Source organism: Caretta caretta, chromosome 4 (genome assembly GCF_965140235.1).
Source record: "Caretta caretta isolate rCarCar2 chromosome 4, rCarCar1.hap1, whole genome shotgun sequence".
Taxonomy (NCBI): Eukaryota; Metazoa; Chordata; order Testudines; family Cheloniidae; genus Caretta; species Caretta caretta.
The window spans coordinates 143,711,216-143,731,911 of record NC_134209.1 but is presented as its reverse complement, the minus strand read 5'-3'; the positions used below and the strand labels follow the sequence as shown (position 1 = coordinate 143,731,911).

At 41.2% G+C, this 20,696-nt stretch overlaps 1 protein-coding gene across 4 annotated transcripts in view; it reads left to right on the top strand.

Annotated features, from left to right (window-relative positions):
- The window catches only part of CTNNA2 (catenin alpha 2), an 803,547-nt gene that overhangs the window by 621,404 nt on the left and 161,447 nt on the right, over positions 1-20,696 (top strand). For all 4 annotated transcript variants that reach the window (XM_048846332.2, XM_048846333.2, XM_048846330.2 and 1 more), the window contains one exon: positions 14,722-14,802. In XM_048846332.2, the coding sequence (XP_048702289.1) occupies positions 14,722-14,802 (81 nt within the window). The remainder of the gene's footprint in view (positions 1-14,721; positions 14,803-20,696) is intronic.

Genomic DNA, 20,696 nt, shown 5'->3' with positions numbered 1-20,696 from the left:
GTGCCACCACCTAATGGAAGTCTCAGCCCTGAGTTAGGTGCCCAGACACCCCGTGCATTGTATGGGGAGAGTCAGGTGCCTAAGGAAGCAACTCTCATCCTGTCCAAGATGGCCAGGAGTGAAATGCTGAGGAGAGAGGCAGGAAGAGAAGAAGAGTTTAAGGGTGCCCATGGCTTTGGTTTGAGCGAGGGCGCCAAGCAGTGCATTAGCTGTGTAATGCCATCAGTGCTTGGTGACTTTATGAATGCCAACAGGCAGAAGGTTAGGCGCCTAAGGGGCTAGGCAGCAGCTGAGTGGCAATTTTGAGAATGTCACTGGCTTCAAATTATGGACTCGGGTGTCTAAAGAGGTGGTGAGGTGCGCTGTAACAGGCATGGCAGGGCCCCTTTTGCTCCTGCCTCTGTTAGGTTCACAAAGTCACTCTGATCCCCTGGGGTTAGTAATCACTGGTGCAGTTTAGTCACCAGCTTGGTCCCACCACCATTTCATCCCTGCTTCTGCTTCCACTCCCTGCCTTTTCATTGCTCCCTCCCTGGCTTCCTTCCTCTGAGGCTTTTATACAGCCCCAGGCTAATTAGGCGGTAGCTGTCTCTGCTTCCCCTATTAGGGCCAGGTTACCCCCAGCCAACACTAATGTATTCCCTTAAATGGGAACTGGCATGGCAGAGGGCTGAATCAGCAACCCTTTGCCCAGCACCCTGTCACAGCACAAATACCTTATGTGGAAAAGGAAGGGATTGAAGCTGTGTACTCGCACATAGTATCCTTAGGAACTCTTGAGAACTCATAGAGGCATAGCACCCTGAAATTAACAGGTAATATTAGTGATACAATTATCCCGCCATTTTAAAATCCAGCTGCAATATTTGTCTTTCTGATTTCTACTGGCTGATGACATGCCATGCAAAGAAGAATATCCTTCTGTTTGGATTGGATTACTGCAATGCATTCTCCACTTGATGACCATTCAGAGGATTTAACTGGTGCAGGAGGCAGCAGCCGAATTACTCAACCGTGTTAGATGCAATTATGGGGTATTTTTCACCCTAGAAGTGTCAGTAGAAAGTGACCTTGTTATGTAAATGAAGAGCAAAGTTCTGTTTATAGTTTGTAAAACACTCTGGGATCCTTTGGGTTGAAAGTCGCTATATAGTAGAAATATATAATTAACTATTGTATTAATTGCACTTATCTATTATACCACACACACTTTCAAACGTATTATCTGATAACAATCCTGTGGCTGAAAGGGACCTTGAGAGGTCCTCTAGTCCATCCCCCTGCACTGAGGCAGGACCAAGTATACCTAGGCCATCCCTGAGAGATGTTTTTCTAACCTATCCTTCAAAACCTCTAATGATCGGGATTCCACACCCAAACTTGGAAGCCTATTCCAGTACTTAATTATTATTATCGTTAGAAAGCTTTTCCTAATATCTAACCTAAATTTCCCTCGCTGCAGATTTAGCTCATTACTTCGTGGCCTACCTTGAATGGACATGGAGAATAACTGATTACTTTTCTCTTTATAACAGCCCTTAAAATACCTGAAGACTGCTGTCAGGTTCCCCCTCCCCCTCCCCCCGTCTTCTTTTCTCAAGACTAAACATGCCCAGGTTTTTTAACCTTTCCTCAGAGGTCAGGTTTTCTAAACCTCTGATCCTTTGTGTTGCTCTCCTCTGGATTCTCCAATTTGTCCACACCTTTCTTATAGTGTGGTGCCAAAACTGAAACCAGGACTCCAGCTGAGGCCTCACCAGTGCCAAGTAGAATCATAGAATCATAGAATATCAGGGTTGGAAGGGACCTCAGGAGGTCATCTAGTCCAACCCCCTGCTCAAAAGCAGGACCCATACCCAACTAAATCATCCCAGCCAGGGCTTTGTCAAGCCTGACCTTAAAAACTTCTAAGGAAGGAGACTCCACCACCTCCCTAGGCAACACATTCCAGTGTTTCACCACCCTCCTAGTGAAAAAGTTTTTCCTAATATCCAATCTAAACCTCCCCCACTGCAACTTGAGACCATTACTCCTTGTCCCTTCCTCTTCCACCACTGAGAATAGTCTAGAACCATCCTCCCTGGAACTACGAATCAGGTAGTTGAAAGGAGCTATCAAATCCCCCCTCATTCTTCTCTTCTGCAGACTAAACAATCCCAGTTCCCTCAGCCTCTCCTCATAACTCATGTGTTCCAGACCCCTAATCATTTTTGTTGCCCTTCGCTGGACTCTCTCCAATTTATCCACATCCTTCTTGTAGTGTGGGGCCCAAAACTGGACACAGTACTCCAGATGAGGCCTCACCAATGTCGAATAAAGGGGGACGATCACGTCCCTCGATCTGCTCGCTATGCCCCTACTTATACATCCCAAAATGCCATTGGCCTTCTTGGCAACAAGGGCACACTGCTGGCTCATATCCAGCTTCTCGTCTACTGTCACCCCTAGGTCCTTTTCCGCAGAACTGCTGCCTAGCCATTCAGTCCCTAGTCTGTAGCTGTGCATTGGGTTCTTCCATCCTAAGTGCAGGACCCTGCACTTATCCTTATTGAACCTCATCAGATTTCTTTTGGCCCAATCCTCCAATTTGTCTAGGTCCCTCTGTATCCTATCCCTGCCCTCCAGCGTATCTACCACTCCTCCCAGTTTAGTATCATCCGCAAATTTGCTGAGAGTGCAATCCACACCATCCTCCAGATCATTTATGAAGATATTGAACAAAACCGGCCCCAAGACCGACCCCTGGGGCACTCCACTTGACACCGGCTGCCAACTAGACATAGAGCCATTGATCACTACCCGTTGAGCCCGACAATCTAGCCAACTTTCTACCCACCTTATAGTGCATTCATCCAGCCCATACTTCCTTAACTTGCTGACAAGAATACTGTGGGAGACCGTGTCAAAAGCTTTGATAAAGTCAAGATGCAATTCATCCACTGCTTTCCCTTCATCCCCAGAACCAGTAATCTTATCATAGAAGGCGATTAGATTAGTCAGGCATGACCTTCCCTTGGTGAATCCATGCTGACTGTTCCTGATCACTTTCCTCTCATGTAAGTGCTTCAGGATTTATTCTTTGAGGACCTGCTCCATGATTTTTCCGGGGACTGAAGTGAGGCTTACTGGCCTGTAGTTCCCAGGATCCTCCTCCTTCCCTTTTTTAAAGATTGGCACTACATTAGCCTTTTTCCAGTCATCCAGGACTTCCCCCGTTCGCCACGAGTTTTCAAAGATAATGGCCAATGGCTCTGCAATCACAGCCGCCAGTTCCTTTAGCACTCTCGGATGCAACTCATCCAGCCGCATGGACTTGTGCACGTCCAGCTTTTCTAAATAGTCCCTAACCACCTCTTTCTCCACAGAGGGCTGGCCATCTATTCCCCATGTTGTGATGCCCAGCAGAGCAGTCTGGGAGCTGACCTTCTTCGTGAAGACGGAGGCAAAAAAAGCATTGAGTACATTAGCTTTTTCCACATCCTCCGTCACTAGGTTGCCTCCCTCATTCATTAAGGGGCCCACACTTTCCTTGGCTTTCTTCTTGTTGCCAACATACCTGAAGAAACCCTTCTTGTTACTCTTAACATCTCTCGCTAGCTGCAGCTCCAGGTGCGATTTGGCCCTCCTAATTTCATTCCTACATGCCCGAGCAATATTTTTATACTCTTCCCTGGTTATATGTCCAACCTTCCACTTCTTGTAAGCTTCTTTTTTATGCTTAAGATCTGCTAGGATTTCACCGTTAAGCCAAGCTGGTCGCCTGCCATACTTACTATTCTTTCGACACATCGGGATGGTTTCTCCCTGTAACCTCAACAGGGATTCCTTGAAATACAGCCAGCTCTCCTGGACTCCTTTCCCCTTCATGTTAGTCCCCCAGGGGATCCTACCTATCTGTTCCCTGAGGGAGTCGAAGTCTGCTTTCCTGAAGTCCAGGGTCCGTATCCTGCTGCTTACCTTTCTTCCCTGTGTCAGGATCCTGAACTCAACCAACTCATGGTCACTGCCTCCCAGATTCCCATCCACTTTTGCTTCCCCTACTAATTCTTCCCGGTTTGTGAGTAGCAGGTAAAGAAAAGCTCCCCCCCCTAGTTGGCTCCTCTAGCACTTGCACCAGGAAATTGTCCCCTACGCTTTCCAAAAATTTCCTGGATTGTCTATGCACTGCTGTATTGCTCTCCCAGCAGATATCAGGAAAATTAAAGTCACCCATGAGAACCAGGGCGTGCGATCTAGTAGCTTCTGTGAGCTGCCGGAAGAAAGCCTCATCTACCTCATCCCCCTGGTCCGGTGGTCTATAGCAGACTCCCACCACTACGTCACTCCTGTTGCTCACACTTCTAAACTTAATCCAGAGACACTCAGGTTTTTCTGCAGTTTCGTACCGGAGCTCTGAGCAGTCATACTGCTCCCTTACATGCAGTGCTACTTCCCCACCTTTTCTGCCTGCCTGTCCTTCTTGAACAGTTTATAACCATCCATGACAGTACTCCAGTCATGTGAGTTATCCCATCAAGTCTCTGTTATTCCAATCTACTTGTTATTCCAAGTAGAGTGGGATAGTTGCCTCCCGTGTCTTACACACGACACTCCTGTTAATACACCCGCAAATGATATTAGCCTTTTATGCAGCTGCATCGCGTTGTTGACTCGTATTCAATTTGTGAGCCACTGGAAGCACCACTTCCGTTTCAGCAGTATCACTGCTGAGCCAGTTATTCCCCATTTTTTAGTGAATAATGACTATGCAAATAGCATTTATACAGTGATGTTTAATATTAAAGTAACAGGCAGATGATTGAAACAATGGTCAGTTTATCTAATATTTGATGTTATTAACTAAAAAATATTGGTGTTTTATTTAAGCCTTTTCTCCCACCTTTGAAACCTCCAACTTTTTCCCCTCTTGCAATTTTTCTTTTAAACGGCTCAATGGGATTTATGTATCGTTATGGAAACTATCCTGGATCTTGAATGGCTCTGGGGCTAACATGCACAACAAATGTTGTGGAAAAAATACATACTACAGTCATGCATAGCTGGATGTACTGTTTACATAAATAAACCGTTTGCCATTGCAGAGCCATAATGTTCCCATAAGTTCAGCATCACAGAGTAGCATCAGAAGAATATGTTTTGTCCACTAATTAACCACTTTGTGATAACTGGTATATGTGGTATTTTTAATGGCAATTGCTGTTTGCAGCAACGAGTGTAATCAAGCCCTAATCCTGATTGGGGTCTCTGAAGCCTACTGAAGTCAACAGAAACACTCCCCTACACCACAATCCCCTACCTCCCCCCCCCACCCCGATGAGAAGATGAGAGATAAATGTTAGTCACATCATTTGACATACACCAGGAAGCTGCTCAGATGTGACGGTGATGAGGGCTAAATAGGAGCCTTTCTTGACTGGAATATTGGATTGTTTCCACATTACTAATATATTACTAATTGTTTAAGCATCTCAGGCCAAATTACATTCATCTGTGTGACACAGTAAACCAGGGAACACATCTACACATTATTGTTTATAGTGGAGTTATAGAAATCAGACATTGAATTCATATACATAATGAAGCTTTGTGCTCCAAACATATTAACATGTTCTCCATCTCATGGTTTACTCCTCTTACATTGCCTTCATTTTACTGTGCATGCCAAAACCAAATATGTATGGGTAGCTGGCCCTTTAAAGGGGATACTGCCGGCTGGTCTATACTCCCCATCATGTGCCATAGCCTTTTAACAGTTTGGGCTGGTCGGATATTCAATGCCTGAGGAGATATGGGGAGAGGAAAGGGGTCCCAGGAAGAAGTAGCATTTACAGGGACTCCTGTTCTGTATTTTTTTAAGGGACTATGATCTGGAACCGTGCTGAGAGGATGGGACAAAGTGCTTCTCTTCCCCAGGCAAAGAAGAATGAGCTAGCAGTAGGAGCAAGCATAAATGCTGCCCTCCTCCTGCATAGAGGGCAGATACCTGTAGACACTGCAGAGAGCAAGAAGGCTTCTATGAGGGCCCAGAGTTTAGGGAGAAGACAGCAGCAGGGGGAAATAGGCCTGCTGAACCCTCCCAGCCTGAGGGTGACTGGGAAAAGGGCCAGCTGGAGGAGAAGCTGCCGCAGGCTCGACAGCTGGCCCAAAGTAGGACTCCAGCTCCAAGGAAAAGAGGCCCCAGTCTTAAGGAGAGGGACGGAAGGATTGTCTGATGTACAACCCAGTTCTGGGAGGAGGGCTGGGACCTCCTGCACATGGGTGGAAACTGAGCAGGATTTTGACACAGGTGTGAGAATGGGTGGGTGTGAACTTGAGTGGCTAAATAAGTAAGTTACCCTCTGTAGAATGAGAGAGTAAACCAGACCTGCAAAGAGGGATTGAACTCGTCTGGGTAACTTTGAAAAGACCCCAGGGGCACTGAGTGCAACTTGCCTTCAGGGTCACAACAGGCCAAAAGGGGTATGCTGGAGAGGCACATGCCTTTATGACTGTTATATCTGCATCTCTGTGATGCTGTGTACAGAGAGCGAATTGATGCCACTGGCAGGGCGATAGTGCTAATTACACCAACAAAGATCTGTCTGGAGATGTTTAATGTGATTGAAAACCCATGAAGACAGTTGGGGGGAATTTTGAGTTTGGCACTTGTGTTAATGAACAAGTTACTAGTCTCCACTGAGCCATAGCCTGGAACTGACTTAAAGCTTGGAAGGTCCCCTGAATAAACACAATAGGTCAGTTAGGCAAGGTAGTTAATATACAGTAATCTTTCTGCTCTGTCCTTGCAGATTTTCTGTGTGAGCTGAGCCAGCCTACCTCTATGTAAATGCCTCTACATAAACAACAGTATTAACAAGAAAGGCTTGTCTAGGAATAAGAATCCCAAGTGGGGCTCTTTTCCTGATCTATGCAAAGTTTCCCACTGCTCCTTCACTTAATCATGGAAATAGACAAGAGAAAAATGGGACGTACACATTAAAACTTAGTATGTGATAAATCCCTAACAAAATTGTGTGTGTACACAATTACAGGCACACACTTTGAATTAGGACAGATTGAGTGAGTGCATATTATTAGGAGGCATTTCTACTATTCAAAAATGAAAATATATCCTGGTATTACTTAAAAGCATAGTTGAAATCCTGGCCCCAGTGAAGTCAATGGGAGTTTTGCCATTGACTTCAGTGGAGCCAGAAATTCACCCCATGTGTCTAAGAGTTAAAAAGGTTTGTTGTCTTCTTGGGAGGGTGCTAGAAAGAAGGAAGCAGAAGATTTTTTTTTTTAATAGATGAGTGGAAGGCCCTTTCTTAAACTAAAGCTGGGGAAAGTATAAAATTAAATAGGATGAATTTTTCTAAAAAAGATGACGTAAATGTAGGCAATTTTTTCCACAGTAAAGATTCAGCTGAGCGTTAAACCATTGCCTGTTTTCCCAAAGTGATTCAAAGCATGTTAGCCAATTGAAATTGTGATATATATGTTGAACCGTGTCTAACTATGTTACTGTGCCAGGGTGCAGAGATAAAAACGGGTTAATTAAATATGGCTTTCTCAAGTGACAAAAGGTTAACTGGTGCTAATTCTCATTAAAATGTCCGTAGTATACTGTTCTCTGGCAACTTTGTCATTTGAACATCTATCCCTATTTTGCTCTAGTTAATCTGGTTAAAATTGGTTTGTATGTGGCTGATATATACATATATATATATATATATACAGAAAGAGAGAGAAAGTGTTTAAAACTTTCTATCACTTCCAAAATTTTTTGTTGTTTTTCTTAATATGTCAGATATTACATATTTTTACTTAATGTATGGCTAATGCAGTATTCTATTCAGATTATTCATATGGGGACCTGACTTTTCATCCAAAATATATTTTCCTGACCATTGTCTCCACTTAGCCTGGGGTTTTCAAATACCATTGACATTTACCTTTATTTGATGGGATAGGTGGAATAGTCTTCTCCTGACCCGACTTAGTCTCCTTTTATAGACCACAGGGCTAAAAATACCAGTGCATATTTTCCTATCTTCCCACTTAAAGCTGCCACTTGAGTCTGTTGTTTTGTCTGTTTTTTCTAGTACTACGTTTCAGTTCATCACTTTTATGAAGATGTTGAACAGAAACATAGTTTTAAAAGAGTGATGTTGTTCGGCAGTGAAAAGAAGATATTAGGACTGGTATATTTTTGAAGATGAATATATACCTTAACAGTGTGGTGTTGCAGCTGTGAATAAACTCTAATCGTGGAGGCATCTACCAAGGTGATAGTTAAAAGTATGTTAAGGAACGGTAGCTTTTGGATCAATAGATAATCTTCACACCTGTCTCCTTTGGGCTAAATTACTGGATAAATGACAGCAGGTCTGTCTTGGTCATGCAGCATGTCATACATGATGAGACTGAGCTATCCCAGCTTTCACTTATCTGAGCAGAGAAGACAGAAGGTGTCTGAGTGTGTAAAAACGATAGCATCTTCTGATTCCTTCTCACACAGCTGGAGAAGGGTTTTTTTTTGTATTGTAATAAATTGAACCATTATTCTGTCTAGCCTTCCAGATAAGACGTCTTAAAGGGAAAAGTAGGTAGTTTCTTCCATACTTTTTACTTTGAAGTCTTCCTTTTTATTGGTGACATAACAACAAATGTGCCGTCTGTCTGCACCAGAACAATGCAGCTCTGTAATCACAGAAGCAACTTTGAGTCCTGTGTAGCACCTACCTCAGCCCTGTTTGTACGTGGGTTTACAGTCACCCTTCTTCTGGCTAATCAAATCTAGCTTTTGAGGCTGAGTAATAATGCTCAGTTGGGTGATTATTCAGCATACATGATCTCAGCTCAAGGTCCCTTTTTCATCTCTATGCCTTTATAATAATGTTCATCATCACAATTATCTAAGCACCTCCAATATTAAAAAATATAAATTCACCCTTAGTTGTGTTGTGTGTGTCAGTTTCAGGAGTTGTTTTTTTTTAACTCTAATAACTCACATTTGTGTAGTATTTAATTTTATGCAAAACTGGCAGCAGAGTTCCTCTGTAATAGCTAAGCCTCCTCCCTAAAGTCTGATAACATCACATACACAATACACCATAGTGTATTGCCCAACTCTTTTCCCCATACTGATTTCTAGGGCTGCAAAAGAATGTTCTGTAAATGCCTTCAAGCTGGTCAAAGTGGATCTTGATTACTAAGCAGGTATAAGGAATAGCAGGTATTGTGGTTATGGAAATATGTTTAGAGAGAAAGATATACCTTTAATTCAGTTTCATGCACCTGTGAACAGCTTATGAGAAAATTGTCTTAAGAATAAAAACCACTACATGTTAGAACACCTCATTGCACTGGTGGATGAAATTCCTTCCACACTGACTCCTAATTCTGTGCGTGGAGTATTTGGGATACTCTCGTTATTTGCTCTAAGTAAATTGAGTTATTGTATTAGCTTAAAAATAACTCTGTGGCAACTGTTGACTTTGACTTTGCTCAATTTATGGAGGCCAGTTAATGTTTTTCTCTGTTTCATGGTTCAGGAAGTATTTTTGACTGTTGAGTTTTGAGAGGGGGAAAATAACTGGAGTGTCACACACTTGGTTGTTCATGGAGGCTGAGCACTCTGTGCTCTCCAACTTTTTATGTGTAAATAGCTTTTTAGGCTTACAAACCATCTGAGAAGTTATCTGGGAGTGGGAGGGGGAAATTCTTAGCTTGGCTGCTCCCATAAATTGAGACTGTAGTGGAAGCTGAGGCTGTGAGAGTAATGAAATCCCCATTTCCCAGCAAATAGACATCACAGAAACAATGAAATCATAGGACTGGAAGGGACCTCGAGAGGTCATCAAGTCCAGTCCCCTTCATTCATGGCAGGATTGATTATTATCTAGACCATCCCTGACAGGTGTTTGTCTAACCTGCTCTTAAATATCTCCAGTGATGGAGATTCCACAACTTCCCTAGGCAATTTATTCCAGTGCTTAACCATCCTGACAGGAAGTTTTTCCTAATGTCCAACCTAAACTGCCCTTGCTGCAATTTAAGTCCATTGCTTCTTGTCCTATCCTCAGAGGTTAAGAAGAACAATTTTTCTCCCTCCTCCTTGTAACAACCTTGTATGTACTTGAAAACTGTTATCATGTCCCCTCTCCGTCTTCTCTTCTCTAGACTAAACTAATCCAGTTTTTTCAATCTTCTCTCCCATGTCATGTTTTCTAGACCTTTAATCATTTTTGTTGCTCTTCTCTGGACTTTATCTCATTTGTCCACATCTTTCCTGAAATGTGGAGCCCAGAACTGGACACAATATTCCAGCTGAGGCCTAATCAGCGAGGAGTAGAGCAGAAGAATTATTTCTCATGTCTTCTCTACAAAACTCCTGCTAATACATCCCAGAATGATAATTGCTTTTTTTGCAAAAGTGTCTGCAAACTTTATAAGAGTATTCTCTATACCATTATCTCAATCATTGATGAAGATATTGAACAGAACTGGATCCAGAACTGACCCCTGCAGGACCCCACTAGATATGCCCTTCCAGTTTGACTGTAAACCACTGATAACTGCTCTCTGGGAATGGCTTCCCCCCTAGTCACAAGTCACTTGTTACCCTGTCAAAGAAAGCTTTTAGGTTGGTTTGATGCAATTTGTTCTTAACAAATCCTTGCGGACTGTTACTTATCACCTTATTATCCTCTAGGTGTTTGCAAATCTATTGTTTAATTATTTGCTCCATTATTTTTCTGGGTACTGAAGTTAAGCTGATTGGTCTGTAATTTCCTGGGTTGTCCTTATTTCCCTTTTTTATAGATTGGAATTATATTTGTCCATTTCCCATCCTCTGGAATCTTTCTCATCTTCCACAGTTTTTTGAAGATAATCGCTAATAGATTCATAGAATATCAGAGTTGGAAGGGACCTCAGGAGGTCATCTAGTCCAACCCCCTGCTCAAAGCAGGACCAATCCCCAGTTTTGCCCCAGAACCCCCTAAATGGCCCCCTCAGGGATTGAATTCACAGCCTTGGGTTTAGCAGGCCAATGCTCAAACCACTGAGCTATCCCTCCCCCCAAATACTTGTCAGGAGCCCATTGAAAAAGACCCATCCCAGTTGGCTGAAAAGAAATCAGACAAGGCGAGGAATGGCTCCCAGGCTATTTGGATGGTACTAAAATTGATGGAGATGGTACTGTGAAAATGTCCTGACAGAGATATAATATGTGAATAGTTAAGCTTGAGTTGTGATGCTGGAATCACTGACCTGGCTGAAGCTGATGCGTGTGCCCCGCATCTCCACCTTCCCCTGTATCTGGGTTACTCCATTCTACCCTCTCATGCCAGAGCCTCTTTGGGCCTCCCATTTCCTTCTCCCTCCCATGTCTGGGGCTGTGTGGGCCCCACATTCCCTTCTTCCACACATACCATTGGTTCTGCATCTCTCTCTCACACTTCGAAAGTACTTTTCATGCCCCCTGGATTGGAAGGGAGGATCAGAGAAATACCATGATATTGGGTATAGGCCTCATTTTGTCAGTCAGTTCCCTTCAAGGAACGCAGGCAGAAGATCTACCCCGTAACAATTTCTATACAAGAGTTTTTAAAGACTACAATAAATAAATTTTTATAACATATATATTTTCAGCCAACAACAGATGGGATTTGACAGAGCTGCTGGATGCTATGTAACATCATGTGCCCTACCATTTTTGCCAATAATGCTATTTATTTAAGGTGTTTGTCTTGCTCTCCTGTTTAAAACTGTGTACTGGGGGAGGCATTGTAACCCTTTAGAAATGTAAACAGCAATGACAGAGGAATTTCTCAGGAGGGAGTGACATGACTTCCAAAGCATGTTGGGTCAATCAAAATCGTGTGTTGAAATTAAGATGGTGTACATTTAGGCTGAATGTCACCCAGAATTATCCTGAGCGTGAGTAGTCGTGTAAGACATCAGAACAGTCTCCCAAGAAATTACATTTGGGACATTCACAACTGAATTGCAAAGGCTAGATCCTCAGCTACGGTAGAGTTCTGCTTGCACAGGACCTGGTTGTGAGGGGGAGGGGAAGCGAGAAAAATATGGATGTATCCCATCTCTGTTCTCCCCCAGGACTTTTGATTTTGGTTCAGTCCATGGCATAATTTAGACAATCCTCAGGTTCGCTGCTACAAATTATTGTGCCTTGCAATGGCTCTTAGAATGGCTGGAGATAGCCACAGCACAGCACGCTCTATCTTTGTCCCTCATCAGCCCTGGCTTGGCCCCTGCACTGAGAGGGTTGAACTCTGGGGGAATTACCAGCTGCCTGGTCAGGGCAGCTTTATGATCCATTTTAATGGGTGCTAAATAGAATTGCTTGATCCTGCATCACTGAAATCAAGGAAGGACCCAAGAAAAATTTACACTGCACCAAATTAGTACAAAAATGCTAGTCAATTGTTGCGTAGTGTTGTGACTATTTAAAAAGTTCATCCTGAAGTGGCTTTAAATTCTGTTGATTAGCTTATTAATTATTATCATTTTCCTAATATGCAGAGTAACTTGCATTGTTTATCAGCAGCTCTTTTTACATAACAATGAGGTATTATCCCTATGACAGCAATAAATGTGGATTAAAACATTTCATACAGTTGTACCTCTTGCCACAGCTCTGTGATCAGAACTTCACCCGGTAGCCAGCTAGAAGAGAGAGGAGAAAGAGAGACCTTACATAACATTACATACATGGAGTCACGCAACAGAGAAATGAAAGTGGCATTGAATAGAATCATAGAATCATAGAATATCAGGGTTGGAAGGGACCCCAGAAGCTCATCTAGTCCAACCCCCTGCTCGAAGCAGGACCAATTCCCAGTTAAATCATCCCAGCCAGGGCTTTGTCAAGCCTGACCTTAAAAACCTCTAAGGAAGGAGATTCTACCACCTCCCTAGGTAACGCATTCCAGTGTTTCACCACCCTCTTAGTGAAAAAGTTTTTCCTAATATCCAATCTAAACCTCCCCCACTGCAACTTGAATACTAATGTCACCAACCCTTGTTACTGCAAACAGTTAATATATATGTAACAGAGTTACTGGATTTTTTTTTTTATGAGAGTACCACTTTATATTCTAAGTTTAAACTAGCACCTCGACTGTATTTATATATTATATAGACCAGCACACTTGACAATCTCTCTTCGGTTGCCACAATTTAAATATGTTTTGATTACATATCATATCAGTCCAAATCTCTTTCCTTTTTTATGTTAAATTTCACCTTGACAAACTGTAGGCTAACCACTTAAAAACATGGTGCCCACTAACTTGACTGACACACTAGGGACTTGGGGTAGGGGGAAAGACACACCTGTAATGCAAACTCACCAGTAGGCTATACAAATATCTTCTGTTGTAAAATATTGAAGGGGTATATTGTTCCTGTTCTCTCCTGTGGGTGTGTACAATTCACTTCAATCGGTTTATCATTGATTTTTTTTTCTGAACCTAAGGAGTAAAATTGTATTTTGTTTGAAATCCTATTGTCGTTTGCTACTGTAATGTTTGAATTTCGAGATTGAGAAAAGAGGATTTACAGATTCCTGAATGATTATAAATGCATTGGCCTTTTATCAAAATTAACATTACAGTAATACAAGTCAAACATTGACTCAGCTAACTTGTTAAAGCGGAGGATGAGAAGATGACCGTTTAGAGTTGATAGCATAGTCATATGTCTTAGAGAAATCATTATTGAAAGGATATGTTTAAAAAACCTTTTGAAAGTGAATTTTCAGTAGATCCTAGAAACATATGCAGTTAGGCTCTGTTGGAAGTACAAAATCTTGGTTAATGGTATGTGGGGGATAATTGTAAATATGATATTTGAAAACAGATGTGGGAAAAGAAAATGGGAGAAAGGATTGAAGAGATCTTTGTTCATAAAAAAAAAAAACCTTATCAAATGGATTTCAATGTGATACAAAATTTAACAAATCTTTAAGAAGCAGCCTTCTCTTAAAAGAAAGATAATACATCTGACAGTCACTTAAAGCTTTTTTGTACCTTGGAATTTTAAAACTTTTTTTTTTTTTAACACTAAGCTGCAAAAAACTTCCCCTTTCTTCCCCTCCCCTTTTTAATCTTCATTGAGAATCTGTGCTTCGAGACTTCCTGCACAAGAGAGCGTTTTAAGTGGAAGTCTCCTTTATACTATATCTAACGTCTGCCAGTACAATTCTTGTTACAGTCATATGGAACATTTTCATTCTGTCCTCAAGCTGTTTTGCTGCTTATTATCGTGTTTAACATACCCACCGCCTGGCAGGACAGAGATTAGAAACTCTTAATATTTGTTATATAGTGAGAGGTCTTGCCAGATTTTGGCAGCAAGTGCTATAGCATGCAAACATAATGTATCAGTGCAAAAGTTCTTAACGGTCTAGTGAGTCACATTAATCTCCCTTTTTTATCCTTTTATGAATTGTTCAAAAATCTGCTATATACAGCAGCGTCCCCCTAATAGTGTGGTTGATAACGTATATTGAAAAGAAACCTTGATTTGTGCTGTGATGGGTGCAAACAATACAGAGATAGATTTACTGCATGTATACATAGATATTTAGGTGGCTTTTGAAATGCTTCTTTTGATACATTTTCAGAATTCTAAAACCTATATATTTAGACTGTATTTTTTGCATTTTTGAACTGTTTTTTTCTAACTGTAAAAACATATTTTTTTAAATAGACTGGGAGAAAAGAAAAAGGGGACCCACTGAACATTGCCATTGATAAGATGACCAAAAAAACGAGGGATCTGCGAAGACAGGTACTTTGTATTCATTATGCATGTTCATTTTCAAGAAAGTCATTGTTCTGCATGTTCAGACTCTCTTTGACACGAGTAGAATTAGAAAAATGCATGATTTGTTTACAATTTATTATTACATTATAATTAATGGTGGCAGCAGGTTTGGTACCTGCTGAGTAACAATGGAGAAACTGAATTACCTGCTAGATGAATCACCCAGTGCTCTTTATGTCTGGGAGAAGGGAAACACTCTAAGCTTTAGTAAACCCGGGAACCACTAAAGCCAGTTGTGCAGCTACCGACGTACATGCTTATCTTTGCTCACATGAGTAGTCCCATTGAAATACACTAAACTATTCATGTGACAAACGTTAAGTACATGTGTAAGTGTTTGTAGGATGGGAGCCAAAGCCTCTAACATTTTAAAAGGAAACTCAGCTAAAATGCTTGTTAAATGGAAACGGCATATGAATAGGGAGAAGATGGAAAAACAGAAGTGAAAAGGTGCTTATTGCTTTTTCCATGCTATGTTTTTTTTCTTATTCTACTAGGCAATGTATTTTGTAACAGAATAATATGATGCAAAACTCTGCAACTGGGGATGGGAAATTGAGTCGGGGAGGATGGAGTTGGATTTTTCCCCCTAAATTAAATCTCCTTGGTGTTTTACCAATTTCACATTAAGGGTAGAAGGATCTTCCTCCTCTTTTGGGTGATGAAATCCCAGCTCTGAGTTGGTCCATGGTTGAGACATTGTCAGAAAGGATCGGCTGGCCAATCAGACCTTTGCTGTATACAAACAGACCAAACTATGCAAATAAGCATGATGACATAAGCACCTAAGTCTGTATTTAGGTACCTGTCTAAGTAGCCTTGCTTGCAGTGGTGCTAGGCATCCACAGTTTTTATGTATGTTCGTGCTCATCACCTTGAAAATTAGGCCATACATTTAGCTACTTCCCTTTTGACACCCAGGTTTGAAAATATTGGCCTCAATGCCCATTGCAATACAGTAATAATAAAAACATTGCAGTTTTACAATGTGCTATAGTTGGACCCCCACACAGTATGAATCATCAGCCATGCTGTAGGAAAGCTAACATTATCTCTGTTGCTACAGTTGATGAGAGCAGAAAAATACTGTCTCTCTGCAGGTCCAGCCTCCTGATTTGTGAGACCTCAAACTGCAAGAGTGTGGTTTGCACCACATCTTGTTTCTCACTCTGTTCCCACTGCTAGAGTGAAGTACAAGGTCAACACACTAGTTGCTATTCTGTGTGGGGCTCCCAGCAGACACTTGTATTGCTCACGTCTGAAATCAGGTTCCTGTCTCAGATGGGACTATGTAAAAATGGCACCTCCTTACTCAACACAACTGCTCCTTGTGTGCATTTGGCATCATCTCTACTACTTCAATCACAAAAATAAGTTGGAGCTAATCATGTGAGCAAAGTTAAGTGTATGTCAGTTTTTGTAGAATTGGAACCAAAACCTCTAACATTCTAACTGGGTTTTATTCCTGCTAGCCCTGAAGAGTCTGTTATTTATTCGAGTTATGGTAGTGGCCCAAAGCCCTTCTCATTATAATCAAATCACAAATGTAGTAGGTGGTATGGAAATGAACAGGAAGACAGAGTCCCTGCACTGAAGAGTGTATAATCAGAGGGGAAATTGTCCACAGCTAAGAGACATAAACTGCATTCTGTTTCTCCTTCTGCATCATCAAGAGAATGTGTGCTAATCTCCACTCAGTTACAGATAAGCAACCCCACGTAAGCAATGATATTACACCGGTGTCACTGAGGACATCATTTGAAGACAGGGTGTTTGCATGTGTGGGGTTGCCCAGTGGACTTGGCAGGATTTGTCCAACAGATTCTTTATTATGGGCAGTGAGGTTCAAGAAGAAATGAACCAAGTTTGAGAGTGCAAGCCTGGCAGTTTGCAATCTTTTTACTTGTGAATTAATCAAATTATAAGCAGACATTTTTCAGGGACAACAAATGTGGAGCTGCATCATGCCATCCGGGGGCATGGTTCAGTGTTCATGTCGTGCTCCCCATCAGTATCTGGCCTGGGCCAGGGAAGCTAATGATCCAACTAGCAGACCAAATTTGGTGATGAATCCTGGTCATGTGCTACCTGAGGCACATTGCACATACGCTAAGCGGAATAATACCCTTTTTACGGAGTCACTTTTTCGAGTAGGAGCCTCTTTCAGTTCTTGTCAATCAGACTCCCCAAGCTCATTGTTATTGCCCTAGAACTGAGTGATCTACAAAATGAATTTGTGGGCAAGGGACGGATTGTCTTCCATCTCTCAGAAAGGGCTCTCTTCCCAGGCTTCAGCAGTCAGACTGATTTCTTTTTCCCAGGTCACTCTACTCCAGATCTCATTGAGGTTTTTATTTAGTTAGACAAAGGAATGCACAAACATGCTGACGTGGTTGTGGGTGGGGAATCTGGTGTTAAAAAATCCATCTCACAATTTCTAGCAGTATCAGTTTTTCCTCTTTTGGAGGAATAACACCTTGTATAATCATCACTTTGAATCTTCTGGGTATTTGAAAAATATTACGTAGATATAATTTTTACACCTTTATGTCAACTGTGAATGAGAATAATATCAAACTGAGTCAGACTGAATCAGTGCTTAGAAGCAAGTGTCCCACAGCAACCTACTGCTTCTTGCTGCCACTTACTTTGTTTTCAGTTGTTTGGGAAAAGCAGAGAGTTCTGTGTCTGATAACAAGTTGTGCCAATTGGCAGGATTTTTTGCTTTTTTATACACACAAGTTTGTGTAAAGAAAACAAACCAGCCCCCCTAAATTGGAAACATCCTTCACACCATGCTCCAGCTGACAAGAAAGATCACAGCAGAGAGAAGCATGCTATTGCCAGTTATTTTGTTTGTATGTTCTCTCTACTGAGAAAAAATAATAACTCTTATCGTTTAAATATTACAGCTAATCGGAAACAGCATGTACACACAATCTTTGAGACACTGTGACTCTGCAGTAACATTGGAACAAAGATAAGCAGGGAAGAATTTGGCTTACATGCCGGCTGAAGGCACGGTGATGGCCAACATGGCTACAGATCATTGGGAGTAGAGTTAGCAGTCTACCAGCTGTTCCACTGTCACCACCGCAGGTGGTGATTTCTGCTGCCACCTGTCAATTCTGCTGCCTCCTGCCCTTGCTGCCACAGTCTCTGTGCCCCAGACTCTCCTCCAGTTTAGCAGCTGATCTGGTTCAGCCACTATTTGCCAGTGTTTCTTTAAGTTACAGCAATCAAAGTGTTTTGACCTCTCCAAAACAACTACACCAATGGCAACCAAATCGGAGCTTTCTGTTGTGGAGAATTTAGAAGTTTGGGGGTTTAGTTCTGAATAGTCATGAAAACAGGTTGCAGAATCTCAGTCTTCTGTGAAATGGAGTTTACATCCTCTGCAGAACTTTAGTTCACAGGATGTTATAATAAAAGAATAGGAATCAGGATTGTAAAGTTAAAATCCAAAAATCACTGAGATGATATTTTCCTTTCAGTAAATACATTGGTGGTCCAAGTCTTTCAAATTGTAGAAAACCATGAAACACATTATATATTTATATGTAAGTTTATATAATTCATAAATAAAACCCTCTGTATCATTGGCACACTTATTAATTGGTTTCCTGTATCAACCTACTAAAAGGATCTTTGAGAAAACCTCTCGATTTAACTCCATCTTTAGCACTTTTTGCAGGTCTCAGAAACTGTCCATGATTCTGTGTAACTTTTTTCTCTAGCGTAGACTACAGTAGGTGGAATTAGACAACATTCTCCAGGATATCTTTGGTCCTTCTTGTTACATCTCTTGTCTTAGCACTCGGGAGACAACATATTATTTTATGCTCCTTATGTGGGGCAACGCCATTTAGAGGAAGTTGCATTACCGTTGCTTATGAACTCTGGGAAAAAATCGTATTTTACAGCACTTTGAAAGCCATTGAAAATTCATGTATACACTAGAGTCTCCAGGAGTAAAAACATGTCCTTTAGGCCAAGCTGTTAGACAAAGGAGACACCTAACCCTGAAAAATGTATGCTGTTGGAGTAGGTTTTATGGTATCTAAACCCATATAATGCAAATTATACCATGGATAAACTCTTTCATAATGTTCTTAGTCTATGGACTCAAATCTGTCTCTCTGGGTTCATGGCTTCCTTCATGATAGTAGCTGAGAGCTTCACAGGCTCCACAATACCCAATTCAGGGGCCTTGTGAGGATTCATTAGATAGTTTATAAAATAATACTGAAGATTGAAAAGCTGTATATATTTGTTATGTAATAGTAGAATATCCAGAAGAGCTTGCAGCTTTAAATTAAGTCTTAGAATTAGTTGCATTTGCTAGCAACTTATTTTGCAGAGGCAAAGTTGATGCAAAGTCATGTTACAGTCAGCTTGTAGATGAATAAATTAGCCATTTGACCGTCCCTTTCTAAGGTTGCATTGTATTGCCAGAGATGAAGTTTCAGTTGTCCCCCAGAGAATTTGCAGTGTGATTGGTGACATTGCTTCATCCTGCTACATCAGAATGCTTCCTGATAAAATGTTAGCATTTCTGAAAGTGACTCCTCCCTGAGTGAACTTGTATATAACTTTGAACCTAAGGCCACTTGCAGCATCAGCCTTTCCTCATTGGAATCTCATCAGCTTCCTTCTTGAGGCTTAATATATCACTGCTTCGACTGCAGTGCCTCTATTGCTCTTGGTTGTGGAAATCAGGAAGCTGTTTCTGTGAAATCACTTGGTAGCACAAAGGGACACTTGATTTTGCCATGTATAATGTTTAGTGCATATGTACTGTTATTGTTTTTGTGTATATATGTACTTTAATTAAATCATTTGATTTAAAGCCTGGTACAAAGGTATATTGGTCTTGGATAGAAATCTGGGTATGTTGCTGAATTACTCAAAGTACAGGGAATGAGCGCACAATACAACAAAGTGCTGAGCTCTTTCACCTTCCATTCAAGTCACTGCCAGCATTGAAGATACTGTGAATTAGAGGCATTTTGTAGGATTGCAAAAAGAAAAGGAGTACTTGTGACACCTTAGAGATTAACCAATTTATTTGAGCATAAGCTTTCGTGAGCTACAGCTCACTTCATCGGATGCATCAGATGAAGTGAGCTGTAGCTCACGAAAGCTTATGTTCAAATAAATTGGTTAGTCTCTAATGTGCCACAAGTACTCCTTTTCTTTTTGTGAATGCAGACTAACACGGCTGCTACTCTGAAACCTGTCATTTGTAGGATTGGACTCAGAAAGGTGTAGGTTTCTGGCAAGGTATACATTTCTGGAACCATTTTTGTCTTCTACTATTTAATAGAATCATTAGTATATTTAGTCTATGAATAGTTGCTTTAAATAAATATCTAAATATCTGATGTCAAAGTTAGGGGCAAGAGCCGGTTCCTAAACTTCATTTTAATGGTGGTTTGGACTTGAACTTAAAAGGCTTATTTGAATTCCCATGTCTTTTTGTTGCCCATCTCAAAATATATTTCTTCTAGATGTTTATCACTGTGACATTGAGTTTTTATGACACTTGAGAGTGCTTCAGAGGAAATGGAGAGTGTTTTAATAATGCTGATTTACTCTTTCAGGTCTGCAGTAATTTCCTTACTGCCTAATTATAAGGCTCAGTTTAATTTACTCTACAAATAATGTTTACTGATGCACATATGGTGCCGTATTTCAGAAACCTATACCCATAACAGGTAGTTGTGTGTAACCCTTCCATCAAATGAAGAAAAAATTGATCTGGAACTTAAGTACTCATACCAGATTATTTTTGCATGGCAAAAAGTGAAGGAGCCACAGTTAATCTAAACTTTTCGGTAGGATCATGACTGTTCTAT